The 18,868-nt window shown below is 38.0% G+C and overlaps 1 protein-coding gene across 6 annotated transcripts in view; it reads left to right on the forward strand.

The window, feature by feature from the left end:
- ABCA5 (ATP binding cassette subfamily A member 5) overlaps positions 1-18,868 on the forward strand; it is a 72,599-nt gene that overhangs the window by 11,661 nt on the left and 42,070 nt on the right. For 3 of the 6 annotated variants that reach the window (XM_057716944.1, XM_057716942.1, XM_057716943.1), the window contains exons 2-12: positions 1,816-1,935; positions 3,000-3,204; positions 5,152-5,313; positions 6,201-6,289; positions 7,792-8,021; positions 9,592-9,733; positions 10,710-10,898; positions 12,289-12,436; positions 14,300-14,468; positions 15,728-15,786; positions 17,627-17,737. In XM_057716944.1, coding sequence (XP_057572927.1) covers positions 1,834-1,935; positions 3,000-3,204; positions 5,152-5,313; positions 6,201-6,289; positions 7,792-8,021; positions 9,592-9,733; positions 10,710-10,898; positions 12,289-12,436; positions 14,300-14,468; positions 15,728-15,786; positions 17,627-17,737 — 1,606 coding nt within the window. In that variant the 5' untranslated portion in view covers positions 1,816-1,833. Of the gene's footprint in view, positions 1-1,815; positions 1,936-2,999; positions 3,764-5,151; positions 5,314-6,200; positions 6,290-7,791; positions 8,022-9,591; positions 9,734-10,709; positions 10,899-12,288; positions 12,437-14,299; positions 14,469-15,727; positions 15,787-17,626; positions 17,738-18,868 lie in introns of those variants that run through there. The other 3 variants (XM_057716948.1, XM_057716945.1, XM_057716946.1) reach the window with 3 other exon arrangements.

Consider the following 18,868-nt stretch of genomic DNA (forward strand, 5'->3'; position numbering starts at 1 on the left):
TTGAACGTTAGACAGTTTGTTATTGTCTCAGCTTTCTGAGGTACTGTTTGTTGTTAAAAACAATTTTTTTTGGTCTCTTTTGTTCAAATTGAATAGCTTCTCATGATCCATCTGGTTTACTGACTTTTCTATTGTCTGCATTCTGTTTTTGAGCCCATTCTGTGGATTCTGTTTGTTACTGTGTTTTCTGTTCTGAAATTACTACTTGGTGATGCTTTATGTCTTGTTTCTTTGCTGACACTTTCTTTCATTGTTTTCCAGAATGCTTGCCTTTGTTTGCTGGAGCGATTTTTAAATAGCTGCTTTGATGCAGAGAATGGACTGGAGGACACAGGGTTGGGGGGTTGGGGGGCAAAGGGGAAGCTGGGACGAAGTGAGAGAGTAGCATAGACATAGATACACTACCAACTGTAAAATAGATAGCTAGTGGGAAGTTGCTGTGTAACAAAGGGAGATCAACTCGATGATGCCTTAGAGGGCTGGGATGGGGAGGGTGGGAGGGAGTCGTGGGAGGGAGGAGATATGGGAATATGTGTATAAATACAGCTGATTCACTTTGGTGCACCTCAAAAACTGGTACAAGTGTGTGAAGCAATTATATTCCAATAAAGAGCTTAAAATAAATAAATAAATAAATGACTGCTTTAAGGTTTTGTCAGATAATTTCAAAATCTGTGTCACCTTGGCATTGGCATCTGTTGATTTTCTGCTCTTAGTAGAGTTGGTACTTTTCACACGTGTCGTTAGCGGAGTGCCCTGAGTTGCGTGAGACCGCGGGTTTTGTCTTCATGCTGTAGAGAGCGTCGGTGTCCACCTGCTTCGCTTCAGGTGTTAGGTTTCTACCCACATCCTTTGAGCTGTGGTTCTAGTTTCAGTTGAGTTTTCAGATGCCTTTGCGGTGCAGTTTGGCTCTGTCCGTGTGTGCCACCCAGTGACCCGGCTGATCTGGGCAGCGGTCTGTCTGTGAGTTCAGTTCCTCGAGTCTTTGTGCACAGAGTGAGGGTAGATCCGTGTATACCCAGGTTGGGGGTTAGTCCAGGGGTTCATAAACAGCGTCACGCGTGGCGCCCCTGAGCTCCTCTGTGTATTTGTTCTCCCTGCTGCCTTCCGATTCCCTGTGGCTCCTCTAGTCCATCTTCCAGCCACAGAGCTGGGTTTTACCATCCCCACTGGGCCACACTCTTCTGCGACTACATCCGCCACGTTCAGGGCCCCGTGGCGGGAGGGAGGAGGTGGAGCAGGAAGCAGTGGGATTTGTCATCCCCCCCTCCGTTGGAAGGAGCCCTGCTCAGTGGAGAGAGTTCGTCTGCGTTCAGCTTTCATCACTGCACACTGACACTGCTGTCACGGAATCCCTTGGGGACAAGGGCACAGGAGAATGTAGGAAAGAAAAAAGATTGGTATTTCCCCATTCTCCTGGAGCAGAAGACTTCCATTTCCTACCAAGCCAGAACTAGAGAGCTTCTCCTGGAGCTTTCTCTGTGCCCCAGGGCCCACTTCCAGTGCATTCAGTTTAGGGGACAGTGGAAGAGGAAGAGTGGTGAGTGCTCTGTGGGTTGTCAGGTGGTATGGGGACTCCGGCTCCCCCTTGTTTCACAGGCTGCTGTTTGCTGTTCAGAATCTTCAAATTGCCATTCTATGCGTCCTGTCCAGGTAGGAGAGAGCGTGGAGTATGTTTAACTGTCTAGCTGAGAGCGTGGAGTATTCTTAACTAGCCTGAGGCTGAAACATCTGCCTGTTCTGTTTTTGACATTAAAAATGGCATATACTTGACTGTGTGGTTCCAATTTTTTTCCCCCAATCTCCCTTCTTTAGTAAACTAATCCAGAAAACATGGCTACTGCAATTGGGGAAGTTGGAGTTTGGAGACAGACAAGAACACTCCTACTGAAGAATTACCTTGTTAAATGCAGGACTAAAAAAAGTAGTGTTCAGGTAAGTCAAGTGACCATGATGCCTTATTGCAGTTTATTTTGCATTAATATGTTCCATCTTTAAGAGATGATTTGTTATGCTGGATACATTTTTAGTATAATTTTATTTTCTTAGGTCCCTTTAGTTTGCTTGTGAAGTAAAAACTTGGCCTCAGAAAAATACCTAAATTATCCAATGTTTTCTGAATGTCAAAAGTTTTAATAACGATTTCTAAATGTAGTTAATTTCTAATATCAGTGCTTGATCTTGAACCTTGAGGTGCATTTCCCGTTTCATGAAATGAAGAATGAATTCTACATGGAACTTAATGGAACACCGTTCCACAACGTATTCCCCATGGCCTCCCAACCTTTGGACTCAGGATCAAATTGCCCAGGACTACTGAAATTATGTCACATATTTGTTACCACAAGCATACATTACTTTATTATTTGTTTGTTTATTTAGCATACATTACTTTAAGAGGTAAAGTGAGAACTCTGGCCAAGCAGTTAATAAGGAACTTGAAGGATGGAAAGCTGCTGTTGATCTTCTCCTGAAACCAGCAGAGCAGTTAAACCAAAAGATGAAACAATAAATCGTTCATCCCTGTTAAAGTTGACTATTGAGTATAATCGCATATAGTTTTAGTAGTGGAAATTTAGGTATAATTAAAGCATGCGTTTTAATTCAGACTTGAATAAAGACATTTTTATGGTGATCCCTATTACAGATGTTCGGTAAGTTACTTTAAATATAGTTATATATGAGGGAATTTATTATTTTATATTAGTAATCTAAGATGTTTAAATATTAGCTTTTATGTCATTTAAATGTATTATGATGACTGGAATTTTATAATATTTTAGTAAAATTGAATGTAAAGGAAAAATTAATACGCTGTCGGGTTAGGTTCAGGACAGTATTTCTTTTAAGATAGAGTTGCTCTTATGTTTTGTACTTAAGAAAGGAGACCCAAGTTCCTCATGCTTTTTTTTAGTATTAGTTATATTCATAGAAATCTTGACCATTTTTGCTGTTATTGTTACACTTTGTAATTATTTCGTTTGTTTCCTTTATTATAGGAAATTCTTTTTCCACTATTTTTTTTATTTTGGTTAATATTAATTAGCAGGATGCATCCAAATAAGAAATACGAAGAAGTGCCTGACATAGAACTTAACCCCATGGACAAATCTGTGCTCTCTGACGTGACTCTGGGGTTTACTCCAGCGACTGACGTCACAAGAGACATCATGCAGAAGGTTTCTGCCGACCACCTTCCTGACGGTACTGTGAGCTGATGGCTGTGTTCTGTCTGTTACGGAAAGCCTCTGCGGTCTTTTGCTGTTTGCTTTACTGAGTAAATACTGTTCTTAACATTTAGATGTATGTCCTTCCACCAAAACATAGTTTTATAAAATATTAAAATCACTTAATTCTGCTGCCTTATGTTTCTTGTGAAACTTTATATCCTTCGTAATAGGAGGCATATTTTATATTTTAATATTTTGTATTTACATCATAGACCATTTTATAAAATACGAATATTTCACTTTGATTCGGACTCATGTAACTACTAAGAAGCTAGAAATACGTGGTAGAGATTGTAAAGCACTAGTCTTCCCAGATGGCGTTGCCTGTTTTTGGAGACTGTCACTGTGCCTGGCACCCAAGTCCATTTTTCTCTGTTTGTCTTTCTTTCTCACAAAGAAACGGACTAGAGAACAGTGTCAGCAACGCGTGAGGTAATCCTGGACCTACAGTGGCTGTGAGGAAATCTGAGCAAAACCTGGAGAAAGTGACAGTAACGCTGGTGCCAGGGGGACTGACGTGATGAAATGCTGAGGTGTAGAAAGCAGGAGATTAACCCGTTCTCTTCCGTCGTATAGGACGTTAGTTGTGGTTGGCCTCTAGTACGGGGCACACATTCACTGGATGGAAGGTGTTTATACAGCCAGGAGCCACGTAGCGTTTTCCCCAGCAGTTTCTTCCTGGCGTGTTCCTATGTAATATCTGTCTCATTGGTGTAGAACACATTTGTGGGGTTGTTGTATTAAGCATAAGCAGCATGATAGCATGTCAGCTAAAGCAGCTCATCAGAAGTGTTGAGAATGAAATTCGTTGGTGATTCTGAGTAGGAGAAAATCGTATACACCAAAGAAATCCAAGTCAGTGTGTACTAACTTAGATGCCAAAATAGTAGAAATGTATGTAGCTTGTTTTTTTGTTTTTGTTCTTTTTTTTAAAGTTCTGTCTTTTTAATGGCAGAACTCTCTGAAAGTGGGATGTACATATGTACATGGTAACTTGACTGGGAGGATGTTGTATTAACGCCCTCCTTCGTCAGATCAGCCCTGGAGTTCCATGTACACCTTCAAGGGCTGGAAAATCATAACAATTAACATTTAAGTGATACTTCATAATTTACAAAGCATCTTCATGTCTGTAACTACGTTTGATCTTAACAGCCCCTTGTGATCAGCGAGGTGCTGTGGGTAAGGATACTAGAGTTCGGAAAATTAAATTGCTTACCTGTTCTCACACAGCAAAGAAGCAAGAAAGTTAAATGCTAATTCTGTGTTTTTTTTTCCATTTCATCACATGTTCTGAAGCTTCTATAGTGAAGACTACTTGCTTGTAAATAAAACTTCAAGAAAATGTTTAAAAATTAAGATTATTGATGTGTAAAGAGCTGAATGATGATTACAGTATTTTTTTTGTATGTCTTCTAAGAAAGGAACAAGCAATATTGGGTTTAAATGGCAATTTTTATTCAAAGAAGAGTTGTGTCATAGTTACTAAAAAACATATTTAGTTTCTGAGAAGGATTATGGAGTTTTCTTCATAAGAAGGAATATTTGAAAATTAAATATCCACTTATTTATCAAGGAGTTACTTTAATGGTTTTACTTTGAGATGGATAACCACATATATTGCCTATAAAGTATATACTCTATTTTATCATGCTAATAACATGTTACATGACACGTACATAATTTATATAATCAAATGACAGCTAAGAAATAGTGTCTGTAAAATTGCACTATTTTAATATTTGTTATTGTTTAATTTGTTGTTTTTATAAGAGCTGTATTCGTTTTCTAAGAGGTTAGAACATCAAGCAAGTGCTTATAAAATATTACATTCATCAAACACAATGTTAGATTTGGTATATTGTATTATAATAAAGTATTCAAATTTGTGAGTTAACTACATTGTTGTAATATTTTATAGTCATAATTACCGAAGAATATGCAAGTGAAAAGGAATTGCTAGCATCGAGTCTTTCCAAGTCCAGCAACTTTGTAGGTGTGGTTTTCAAAGACTTCATGTCCTATGAACTCCGGTTTTTTCCTGATAAGATTCCAGTATCTTCTATATATATGGATTCAAGAGGTAAATAGCCCTAAATCATCAGTGAAAATCAATTCAATGCATGTTTTTGCTGCTCTTAGTTCAGATGCAAAATTTGATGGGGTCTAGCATTGGCATTTTCAGTCATAGTTACTCAGATAAGAGGACTGTCGAGTGTAGCATAAAAATGTGTGTGTATATCTATCTGTCTCCATCTATATATATAATATGAAGTATATTTTATGTAATATGCACTTTAATTTTAATACATTTATCTATATTGTTTACAGTAACAAAACAAAATTTTATGTTGAATTATGTGACTTTCTAAGCTGTTCTTTACTCCATGTGATTGTTTTCATATATGGTGTGACACATACCTTTCAAATCTCAAGGTCTTCGACCTTGCTAGTACGGTGTTAGTTTTATATTTGAAACATGGAAAACAGCCTTCAGTGCCTAAACCTCTGAAAAGATAATTATCGACCACAAACATTTATTGAACAATGTTAAAGTCACTATGTTAAGTACTGTATTTGTGACTCGATTCCGAAAAGCCCTTATAGAATTTTTCTTTTTTTTCTGTGCTCTTCACCTGGACTTGTCCTTGCATCTGGAAGGTCTCTGAAGCTGTTAAGTCATTGTAGAATGGCTTGCCTTAAAACAGAAACTGACTTATTTTAAATAACCGTGTTTATCATTAATTTCTTTCTTTCCGTTCGTTTACATGTAACTTTAATTTCAGAAATTTCAAATAAACAATAAGGAGCGTGATAGATTTTGTTTGCCTTTGGAGGGCCGTTGCTTGTTTTCTTGGTCCTGTAGAGACTGATTAGTTATATCACTTTGGTAACCCTCTGTGTGCTACCTTTAAAGAAAGCACTTGTATGTTGTGCAGAACCTTATGTCTCACATTTTTTTCTCCATAGCTGGCTGTTCAAAATCATGTGAGGCTGTTCAGTACTGGTCCTCAGGGTTCACAGTTTTACAGGCCTCGATAGATGCTGCCATTATACAGGTAAGTGTGAAAAAGGAAGGAAAATAGAGTCAAACTGTATGTTACCAGTCATGCCCTAGGTCTTTACATTGGGTTTCACTTGACTGCTGTCAAATGTACAAAATACTTAATACAACTCCTTTATGAAAAAGGAGGAGGAAGAAGTCATATTTTCTGACTTAACTGTTTCTGAACCCACTTTTATTTGCTGGTTTCTAAACGTGTGATTCAGCATTCTGTACACCTGTGTTATCGTATCTTTGTTGAGCGTAGATAATATTTATGAGAGATCTGTAATTGCAGACTTTCCCCTTGAATGAGAATAACTTAGTTTAAAGAAGGAGAGTATCTTTATCTCAATCGTAGTGGTAGATTTTATTTTTTGTTTAACGAACATTTACCACTTGTTTGCCAAACATTATTTCTAAGTTATGTACTCATATCAGCCTATTTAATCTTTAACAGCCCTGTGGGATTGGGGCTTTGTTGTCTGCATTTTATATGTGCACCTGAAGCACAGGAAGATTAAGTGACTTTCCAAAACTCAGTTAATTAGTGGCAAAGCTGATTCAGACTATCGCTTTTGGGCTCCCAGTTCTGTATTTTAATACTGTACTGCCGCTGACATTGTGATAAATGTTGCATTTACATTCCAAAGACATGCTTAGACCTGATCCAGTGTTTCACATTTTAGCAGAAACGAGCAGAGATCTTCAACAGGAGACCTGTCTCTGTTAGTTGTTAGACTGCCATGTAGTAAAATGGCTGCAAAAGTAATGCTTTACTTGACAGGGTTTTGTTAGAACCACATGAGATGATATATATAGAATTGTCTCCTAAACTCTCACAACATGGTATAAATGTATTGTAGACATAACATTTGGTAACAGCAGTGAAATATAGGGCATATCACATGGTGATGTTAAAGTACTTACCTGTGTTCTGGCCAAAGACCTTAGCCGTCCACAACCCGGACCACACTGGATGAACAGGTAGAGCAGACCTCCTTTAGCCGTTCATTGGAATGTTAAGGAGAAGAGTGTCATGTGGCATAAATAGTTTTATTATTCTGTCTGTGTGCGTGCTGCATGTATAGATCTTAAAACAATAGAAGGACCGACTCTCCGAAAGTATTTTAAAATGAGAGTCCATTCTTTCACAGTACTAGTAATTGTTCCTTAATTCCTCAGCTTTATAAATGCATGTTTTTATTAAGATTCATATATCTGTCCGTTAAAGGTGATAATTGTGCAATTTTATTTCTTTGACAAATTATTTAATAAAAATTTATATACTTCCCAACTTCAGACTTTAAACTTTATGACATGCTTCCGGAATGAGTAAAAGCGATTTTCTGTACGGTGTCGTGATGTTGGGGTCAGTCACTGTATGTCTGGTGTGTTGCTCTTGAGGACTGTGTTTGCACTAGGTTATTGACTAAATTTGGGGGTGTAATGGTCATTATTTTAGGGGCTGCTGTCAGAACTAAATTAATTGAATGTATTTACATTTTCTAATTATAGTTGAAGACCAATGTTTCTTTTTGGAAGGAGCTGGAGTCAACTAAAGCTGTTATTATGGGAGAAACTGCTGTTGTAGAAATAGATACCTTCCCCCGAGGAGTAATTTTAATATACCTAGTTATAGCATTTTCACCTTTTGGATACTTTTTGGCAATTCATATTGTAGCAGAAAAAGAGAAAAAGTTAAAAGAGTTTTTAAAGATAATGGGACTTCATGACACTGCCTTTTGGTATGTTATTAAAACTTTCTTATTCAGTGTTATTAATAATCATATAAGTATACAAATCTTCTGAATTGTAATTTTGTTATTCACCTGACTTGATGAGGTGGTGATCCTGTTTTCTCACAGCTACTGCATTTGTTTTCAAGTTTGAGACCAGTCAGAAAACTTCAGCAGTTGGTTGGCTTGTTTTAACACAACGGAGGTGGGATTTGGAAAGCTTATATTGATGTTATATATTTAAATTTTATTCCATGTTTTGTTTGAATTGATGAAGCATGCTCTTGTATTTCAGTGTATGGAAAAGAGGAGATTTTGGAAAGGTAGAAATTAATTGCCTGTTACAGTCTTCCTCAAATATCATAGCATATACGTGTTCTTACAATGTAATCCGCAGGACTGAAGTTTGTGTATGTGGTATATGGACCTTTTTTCCTCTGAAAAAAGTTATTTTTGTGAATTTTTTAAGGTGACAGTATGCAAATAATTTCTAGAAAAATAAATGAAAAAAATTCACAAATGAGCACATTAGCCTTTTTATATAATAATTGTATAGAGGCCTGCATTTTTATAAATAATTTTAAGTGTATTTTCCTTAGTTTTCCCACTGTGTAATAACAACATTGTTTTGACCTCATTTGGGGGGAAAAGTTAATACTATTGCATGTGAATTATTATAGATCATTTTATCCGTTTAGCTCAATGCAACAGTTAAAACGCTTTGTTTTACATAATGGGGTCATTCTGTATGACAGTAGTATCTTTGCTTATTTTTTTATCTCCCGTCATTTTACTAGTGATTGGTTTTTGAGATGCATTGGTTCTTAAAGTATTTTGTGAGGAAATACTAGCTGGAGGAATGCAGGCAAATCAGTTTCTCACTGTCTCAGTTTTGCCTCTGTAAAATGATGGTCTTAATTTTGATAGTTTAGATATTTTTTAGCCCTATTTTGGTGATTTTATGATAGCATACATTAAATTATCTGCTAACTTGAAAAATAAAAATAAAAAAACTAAACACTGTGACGATTTCTTTGGGCTCTGATTCAAGGACAAGCTTTGAGTCCTGTAGTGAATCCATTGTGGAGCTTCTTGAACTCACAGTGTGTTCCTGCAGTGATTATGCTGTTGATTAGCAAGGTAGCCTCTACTGTCTGAAGTACCAGCAGCCATCAGAGCTTGTTGCATGTACCATAAATAAAACTGTCAGTCATTAAACTGTTTGGTATTTTAAGAAAATCAGAAGTACTGTGCATTGTGCATAAAACCATCTTTTAGGAGTTTTAAATTGGTTAATCATGAATTGCTATAAATCTGTACAGTTTTATCTGACTTTTGGAAAGATAACCACCATTTTATCTCTGTATCAGATGATGCTTTTACCTACAACTTAACCAATAGTGTACTTTTAATTACATATGAGAGCTTTAATTTTCAGTAGATGAGCATACAAAGAAATTGGCTTAATTTTCAGAACAAAATGGCTAAAATAAAGCTGACGTTTTGTTTAAAACGTTTTTTTTTTTTAACTGTTAAAGCGCGTGTCTTTAGCCATAACATGTCTGTGTTCCCCCTTCAGGCTGTCCTGGGTTCTTCTGTACACAAGCTTGATTTTTCTCATGTCGATTCTCATGGCAGTCATTGCGACTGCGTCTTCGTTGTTCCCTCAAAGCAGCTGCTTTGTGATATTTCTACTCTTTTTCCTGTACGGCTTGTCATCTGTAAGTACTTTCACTTGAAATGGGGATAAGGAGCTGTCAAACATGTGGTTAGTATAGTGCACTGTTACTTTTGGTTTACTTACGGTCGACCTCCCATGGAAAACGGGATTGTTCCTAGGCTACTGAGAAATGCATTGTATCACTGGGCCTCCCTAGTTTTAGGAAAGTTACAGAATATTCTCAAGTTTAAATTTAACTTGTTTTCGTATGATGTATTCCACATACAGTTCCTCTGAGTCTGTCTTTTACTATCTTCGTATAGTTGTGCTTATACACCACTAAGATTGTGTGGTACTGAACTTTTTATCCCTTTGTTTTTATGAGATCCGGACTGTTGCAGGTTAATTTGTTACTGGGTGATGTGTAACAACATGTCTTTGTAAATGTAGCTCTTTGACAGTGTTGACGCTCATTGGGTATTTTGGTTGAATGTTGGATGCTCATGACAAGCTTTTTGTTTTAAGTGGTCCCAGCTTCCATTCTGATTGGCTGATGTGCCCATGCTGTATCAGTTGTTAAATATCTTGACTATCGCCCCTGCTCTTCCACCTGATAATTTACAGATAACTCGTATACTTCTCTGTATAATTGCCTGGTTTTTAACTGGCTCTGTTTCTTATGAACACATTGATTTTAAAAGATGGGCTCTGTTTTTAAAAGCTTGTTGATATATTGTTTTGTTCATATTTGTACGTATCTACACGTGGTGGTTTATGGTTTCTATAGGGTTGAGGTAATCATGTTTGCCTATTACATAGATAAAATGCAGTTTTTAATATTTGTCAGTTTAACTTTTTAATGTATAGCACTGCTTGTATGAAAATTAAATATCTTACCGTGGCCTTTAGAAATTAATTCTATTTTAATGAATGTATTTTCTAATGAAAATAACTTGGTCTTTCACAAGCAAAATTTAATTTTGTTTTCATACCAGTTATATGAACAATGCATTAACCTTAATATTTATATCTTACAGGTATTTTTTGCTTTAATGCTGACACCTCTTTTTAAAAAATCAAAACATGTGGGAATCGTTGAATTTTTAGTCACTGTGGCATTTGGATTTGTTGGCCTTTTGATTGTCCTCATGGACGGTTTCCCCAAATCTTTAGTGTGGCTCTTAAGTCCCTTCTGTCAGTGTACTTTTTTGATCGGTATTGCACAGGTAGGTAATATATGTGTCTTGCTTTCACTAAATATTTTCTTTTCTCTCCACTTCCATGCAGCATATTATACTACCATGAATACTGCTTTCAGTTTGCAAAAAAATTTTTAAAATTTCATTATGAGAAAGGAATGATATTTGAATGTTGGAGTACATTTTATATTGGTTTCATGTATATTTTCTCCATTTTTAAAGTTTTCTATTTATATGACCTCCACTTTGTATTTTAGTATGTCTCAGTAATCTCTTTCACTGCAGTGACTCAGTTTGTTGGCAGTCATTGGTGTACGCGTCAGGCGCTCTAGGCTGCTCTGTGGCCTGGTTTTGTTGCTCCCTACTGTAAATTTATTTCAGGTGTGTGCTTGGGAGAAAATTGTGTGTGGAGCAGAACACAGTTTTCATGACTGTAGTAGTGAAAGTAGTGCCTTGTGGATTTTACAGGTCCAGGCTTCATGAGATTATCTTTACCTAAATAGTATTTAGATTTAGAATTTTGATTATTAGTCTTTACAGGGCACTCAGGTTCTGAGGGGAAAACTCTTATAAGAAACTGCTTTATACATTAGAACACAAATTTGGTTAATGTGTAAAGAAACAATGTAATTACTTAATATAAGAGATTATTCATGTTGGCTAGATAGACTTCTGATTTGTGAGACTTAAACTAGATTGTTTATGAATATTGAGTTAAACAAATTTTAATTATTTGAGACCTAAGAGCTGTTATTCTATGTTTTGAAAGTCCACTGAGTCTCCTTAGGAAGGTAGAATTATAGATTCATAGGTTTTTGTTGAGTGGGCAGGACTTTCAGTGTCATTTAAGTCACCTTCACTTCACAGATGAGGAGACTGACATCCAGAGCAGCAGAATTACATTTTATTTACTTCATGGGAGGTCTGGGACCTAAGTGAGGCCGCGACCTGCACTGTTTTCCTCCTGCGCGCTCACATGTATCCACCGTGAATAATTTAGTAGTGGTGTTAATTATAATGCCTTCTCCCTTTTCAGTGTGGAAAGATGCTGACCATAAGTTCATCCTCATATTTAATTTGTTCGACTTCTCTGTGGACCGTAACCCTTTTGTTTGCATTAGTGTTTATTTCCTTTCATAATCATAGCGTTAGAGTGATTTACCTGCCCCAAGAGCAGATGTATACTTTTGGAAGCACAGCATAAAAAACATGACTGAAACGGATTGTTGTGATAAACTCATATGCTGGTCAAGTTTTATTGTTTTCTTTATAAATTCGTGTTACTAATTTGATAGACTGTTTAATCCATTAAAAGGCCCAGTTTACTGACTCTGGATATTATGAGAAACTCTAAATAGTGTTAGCTTTTGCATATTTTATCGTTTTTATATAATGAAGTTGGTGTTTTGTTTTTCAGGTCATGCATTTAGAAGACTTTAATGAAGGTGCTTTATTTTCCAACTTGACTGAAGGGCCGTACCCTCTGATCATCACCGTCGTCATGCTGGCACTCAACAGCACCTTCTATGTCCTCCTGGCTGTCTATCTTGACCAGGTCATTCCAGGTATGCAGGCAGTTACTGGATTTTACAGTAAAGATTTTTAGGGTTTTTGCCCACATAAGGTTAACTTAATTAATTCTTTTTTTCTGAGTACCCTCAGTTGTATTCACTGTTACAGCTTTTATTTTCATTTTAAATAAGTATATTTTGTACCTTATGCCTTAACTGCTAGTGAATGTAAGGAGATTGGGTGAAAAGAGGTCAGTTTGTTTTGAAAGCCTTAAGTCCCTGATTGAACTGCTCAACTCAGTCCTTCCCCGTGTCCATCTTTTTGGCTATTTTAGCCTCTGGGGTCCAAAGCCACAGAGTAATCTTGCAACTCCTCGCCTTCCCGCATCTCTTATCCTGCACCTGTAGCAAACTTGTGCAGATTCGAAATATTATTAAATAACCGACACCCCTTTTTTCCCCTTGAGTTCCTCATTAAATTTGTGTTCCAGACCTGCAGTCTTATATGGAGAGACAGTGTGGGTTTTAAAATTTAAATTACTTAGAGTTAAATAAACTGACACTTCCTTCCTGAGTAGCACAGGCCATATGCCAGGTGCCTGGTAGCCACGTCCAACTGGCAGTGACCACACTGCGCAGCACAGATGAGGACGTGGTTGCAGGAAGGCAAGTGGGCTGCACTCGTCTAGACCGCTGCAGCAGCCTCCGTCTACCTACCTACCCCAAGCCTGTCTAAGAACCTCACCATTCCCTCCAGTCAAGCCAGTCACCCAGTCAGACACCCTGCTGGGCACATCCTGGGGAACTGGATAGAAGCTCCTTGCACGTGAATGTCCTCCACAATGCTTTTATGTGCTTAGTGTCTTCTCACCACTGTGCCCTCCGTATTGTATTTTACATCCATCCACACGGTCCTCTTATCTATTTAAACACGTCTCCAGTGCATCTGTTAGAGTATTTTTAGCTACACATCACAGAGAACCTCTTTAATTGTCTTAAACAAGAAGGAGACCACGCATTGTACTTGGAAGGAAGCCCACGGGTAGGACGGGCTCCAGGTCGGGTGCCCGGCTCAGCAGTGTCATCAGGGACCCACTTGCTCGGTGCTCTTGCCACCTCTGTCTCAGAGTCTGGCGGTTTGCTGTCCTTCATTCCCGCCCAGTGGGGGAGGGAGAGGGGAAGGGGGAGGGAGAGCGAGCCTCCCCCCAGCAGACCCTTTGCTCCTGTCTGCTGGCACCTCTTGTGGCTGGAGCAGCAGCGGTCACCAGAGCCTGCCGGGGCTCCTAGGTCCATCGGGATGTCTCTGTAGCTGGGACCAGATCCCTTTGAGGAGGAGCGGATGTTAGAAAGGATGGGGAGTGTCAGTTCCTTGGAGAGAAAATGAGGAAACAGGGACGTGCCGTGTGGGTAGTCAGGCCCAAGTCCCTCTGTGGGTCCTGTAGCTGTGTTCCTCTCCTAATTCTAACAAGCCTTCTCTGTGAGCAGTGCCGACTTTTCTGAATACTGTCTGTTTCCAAAGACTCAGATGGTACTCATGCAAGCCTGCAGGATATCCAGATGTAAACTTTTCCTCTTCTGAACTCTCGTTAGCCCTGTGCGTGGCACGCCTCATGCTATATGTGTGTTTTAGCCGTTGGGCACGCATATGTTCTCACAAAGATGTGAGTTTCTCTAGGGCAGAAGATGTGCTTTTTCTTTACGTTCCCTAGACTCTCAGCAACTCTGAAACTGTTAATGGACAAGAGTTATTTGTCAGTAAGACTTTCATTTTTCACACGTTACTGATTTAGTACTTTATGTCTAAACTTTAGATCTAGGTTGTCTTAGGTTTCACAGGCTGCCTTTATGATTTAAAAATTAGTTTTGAGAAATAATTTGTTAGGATAACTCAGGTTTCTTTTAATATATATTTTTCAGGAGAATTCGGCTTACGGAGATCATCTTTTTATTTTCTGAAGCCATCATATTGGTCAAAGAGCAAAAGAAATTATAAGGAGTTATCAGAGGGCAATGTTAATGGGAATATTAGTTTTAGTGAAATTGTTGAGCCTGTTTCTTCAGAATTTATAGGAAAAGAAGCCATAAGGTATGATTTAATCTTTGGCAATTTAGGTCTAAGCACTGCTCATGGGACATGCCACATTTCAATCCTGTCTTTTAAATATGTATGTAAGTATGGTATCTTAGGAGATTTGATACACGTTTCATAATTATTACAAGACAGTATTAAAGGCTAATTCTCTTTTAAGATTTTATGTTCTTTGTAACCATTTAGAATAAGGCTGCTGTTAGGTTTGAAATTTTGTGTTTGAATAGAAATTTTTAAAGTAGTAAAACCTAGTATTTATAAAATTGATTTTTATGTAATTTCATTATGTAAATTAAAACAGAATAAATATTAACTTTCTGTTTTTATTCAGCCTACATTGTCTGAGATGCACAACACACTACATTGTGCTCTGTTGGGAATTTCCTGGTTGTCCAGTGGTTAGGACTCTGCACTTTCACTGCCAAGGGCGTGGGTTCAGGATCCCGCAAGCTGTGCAGTGCAGCCTAACCAAAAAAAAAACCAAAAAACAAAACAAAAAAGTGCTCTGTTAATTTCATAGACCCTTAGAAATTGTCACATAATTAACTTGTCACATCAACTTAGTTTCTGAGAACGAAAGAAGTTCATTACGATTCCTTGCTAGTTCAGTCAAAACCAAATTAAAAAAATAATGAGAGAAGAAATAAAAGTGAAAGAAAACTAAAGTATCATTTGTGCTTTTTAAATTTAAGAAAAATGCATAAAAGCAAGGGAGGCTTAGACGTTTAAGATTCAGTCAGTGGGCTAGTGGTCTGCCTTCTCAAGAGTAAAATTTAAACTGGTGAACAAGACCATTAATTCTTTTAAAAATTATGTAAAACATTTAAAGTGAAATGAGAGAATTACTTCACTTTTATAGACAGTTTGAAATGTGTGCTGATGTGAAATAGCATTTGTTTTTTAATCTCCTTTAACGGATATAACAAGTATTGATTAATCACAAACAGAAAAGAATCAAATATGAAATAAGAAATCTATAAATTGGTTGAGTCAAATATTTCAGTTTCTTTTTAGAAGTTGGCTTATGAAAAGTGAATGAATAACACCTAAAATGGAGAGGCATACTGTACTTTCCTCTTGTAATTTCTTTGAAGTACTTTTATTATCATCAGATTTCTTTGGTTTATTGTTTTAGTAGGAAGGTACTTTATTATTATTCCTGTTAAATGTGACAGCCCTGATTAAAAATATTATACATAGAAACACACATGTATAGATTGCTTTAAATACCTAAAGTAGAAAATGGTGTTTTTCAGAATCAGTGGTATTCAGAAGACATACAGAAAGAAAGGTGAAAATGTGGAGGCTTTGAGAAGTAAGTAGCTTTCCTAGTGTTCAGTCCAGAGTATTAAAGTACAAATAGAAAAACAGTGTGTGTAGTTTGTGGGAAATTTAAACTCCTTTACCACAATTCTCTCTCTTTCCTTTAGGGATGCTTTCATTTAGTTATGTGATTAATGTTCATAGCAAAAGTTAACAACATCAAAGTAGTAAAATAAAAAACTAATATCTATTAAGATGAAAAGTAGTCAACTCTTTGAACAAGTCCTTTTTCATTTTATTATTATGCGTGTGTATACATGCTAGTTCCTTTTTTTTTCTTGTTGTCCTAACACAGGGTTTCTCAGCCTGGGGACTCTTGACATTTGGGGCCTGGTAGTTCTTTGTTGTGGGGAGCTGTCCTGACACTTGTGGCGAATTTATTGGAATCAATAGAATACATGTGCACACGGTAGGATACATGTACACACACCTGTACTCGATAGGGTATATGCACACGTGCGTACACGATAGGGTATATGCACATGTACACGATAGGGTGTGTGCACACACATGTACACGATAGGGTATATGCACACACACATACACGATTGGCTATATGCACATGCGCGTACATGATTGGATGTATGCACACACATGTACACAATTGGATATATGTACACACACCTACACGATTGGATATATACACACACATACACAGTAGGATATATGTACACACATGTACACGATAGGATATATGTACACACGCATATACACGGAGTGAGAGAGCGGAGGTGAGGGGCAGGCGGGAAGGGGGAGGTTATTTTTAAGGAACTGGTCCCTGTGACTGTGGGGCTTGACAAGAGTGAAATCTGTAGGGTGGGCCGGTGGGCCGGACACTCCGGCAGGAGTTTCAGCTGCTTCTGGCCTGCGGCTCTTGGGATGCTAACAGTCCGAGGTCACCTTCATCAGATCGGGGGCTACAGTTATTCGAGGGTTTTCAGACCCCTGTCTGCTGTCTCCTTTCAAACACTGACACATCCATCCAGTGATATTTCTTCATTCTCCTTCACTTTTATTTAAATTGAACTTTTGAAGCATTTACTTAGCCTTTCCCAAGCTCTTTGTAATTTCTAGTTTTTTGCCAGTATATTTAACATGCCTCTAAGTACCTTTGGGAACAGATTTTTGTTTGTTCCTTTGTTTTGTCAATTTTTAAAAACATTTTTATTTATTTTTGCTGTGTTGGGTCTTTGTTACTGTGTGCAGACTTTCTCTAGTTGCAGAGAGCAGGGACTACTCTTCAGTGGGGTGTGGGCTTCTCACCGCAGTAGCTTCTCTTGCTGCAGAGCACGGGCTTGAGGCACGTGGGCTTCAGGAGTCGTAGATCGAGTGCTCAGTAGTTGTGGCTAGCGGGCTCTAGAGCGCAGGCTCAGTGTTTATGGCACACGGGCTTAGTTGCTCTGAGGCATGTGGGATCTTCCTGGACCAAGCATGGAACCCAAGTCCCCTGCATTGGCAGGCGGATTCTTAACCACTGCACTACCAGGGAAGTCCTGTGCCTTTATTCTAATTCACTTGGCGGTTCTCCTAAGGGGGTACACAGAAATCCCCACCCCCCGTATTTTGTGCCCCCTCCAAATTTGATAGTGTAACAGAAAAAGAAAAAGCTTACTTTGCATTACTTTTCTTACTGTTCATACCATTGACACGACAAATAACATTTTATGTTGTGTTATGGTATTAAATATTATGTTATTTAATATGCTGGTATTTAAAATCTGTCTTTAAATCTGTTGACTTCTTTCAAGGTTGCTCTAGTGTTGTGAATTATCCTACATGGCTCAGCAGAAAGAAAAATCGCATTTGAGTCTTCTCCTTTTTCCCTGAACTAGGTTTATCCTTCGACATATACGAGGGTCACATTACTGCACTTCTCGGCCACAGTGGGACGGGAAAGAGTACATTGATGAATATTCTTTGTGGCCTGTGCCCACCGTCAGATGGTGAGTTTTCTGACTTAAAGGAAAAAATGCCTCCCTTTGTTTTATTTGGGTTATTAACTAAGGTACCATGGTCATTGTTTACCCTTGAAATATGTACTGATTGATTTTTGTCAATGACTTGGGATCAACTTCTGGATCTGTAAAGATATTTTTCTTTCTTTGTTTACACACATTTGTTCTTCAACAGAAAATAAAAACGATTCCGTCATGTTTAAGTAAAAAGGATTTAATTTTGTACCTGTTTTATCAGATATTTTGCTTGTGTTTGTGGTTATTGTTCATTTTCAAGGAAGGATAAGTCAGTAATTCATTGGAAATTAAATGAGGCCTATAGACATTTTGGTTGAGAACGTAAAGATATCTAAGTATGTAACAGCAGTTCAAAAGGAAGGAATGACAAATGTCAGTACAGGCTCCTAAAACAGAATTGTAAGAGCAGAACCTCAGACGTAGAATTGTTACACGTGATTGCCCTGTAGGTGCGAACTGAGTGCAGCGGCTCCAGTTTTCCACGGTAACCAAAGAGAGTGCCAGTACCATAAATGTTTTAGCTTAAGAAAGAGCTGGGTTTCCATGTACTGAATCTGCATATTTTTAGATGTAGTTTACCTTTTAAAATTAGTTTGATTTTGTTGCCTATCTCTGTGTCACTGTTTGATGGTAATTATAATACCTTCCATTCACATGAGGATTTATTATCTGTGTCACAGTTCTCCGTGCAGATAGCACGTTGGTTTACTAGTGCTTAAGTAAAGGGGGATATATTAGTATTCAGTTTACAGGAGAAGAAAGCTGGAATTTGGATTAAGTGACTTCCCCAGGGCCACACAGCTGGTTAGGGGGAAGTTTTAAGTCCTGTTTTCCCTTCACTGTCGCATACAGCCTGGGCGTGAGGGAGAAGCGTTGCTGGAGTAGCAGTGTGATGAATGCGCCAGCAGGTAGCTTTGCTTCGTGTTGAACTTCTGCTTCTTTGCTCCTTCCACTCTATGTTGCGCCCGGAAAGTGAGACGGGAATATACATGGAAGCAGATCACCAGTAGTATGGAGACAAGGGTGTGCCGCATTCTCCAGATTTATGTTAACTCTTACTTTATGTCTGTTGCATACCAATAACTAAACGATTAGTATATA

Source organism: Hippopotamus amphibius, chromosome 17 (genome assembly GCF_030028045.1).
Source record: "Hippopotamus amphibius kiboko isolate mHipAmp2 chromosome 17, mHipAmp2.hap2, whole genome shotgun sequence".
NCBI classification, from domain to species: domain Eukaryota; kingdom Metazoa; phylum Chordata; class Mammalia; order Artiodactyla; family Hippopotamidae; genus Hippopotamus; species Hippopotamus amphibius.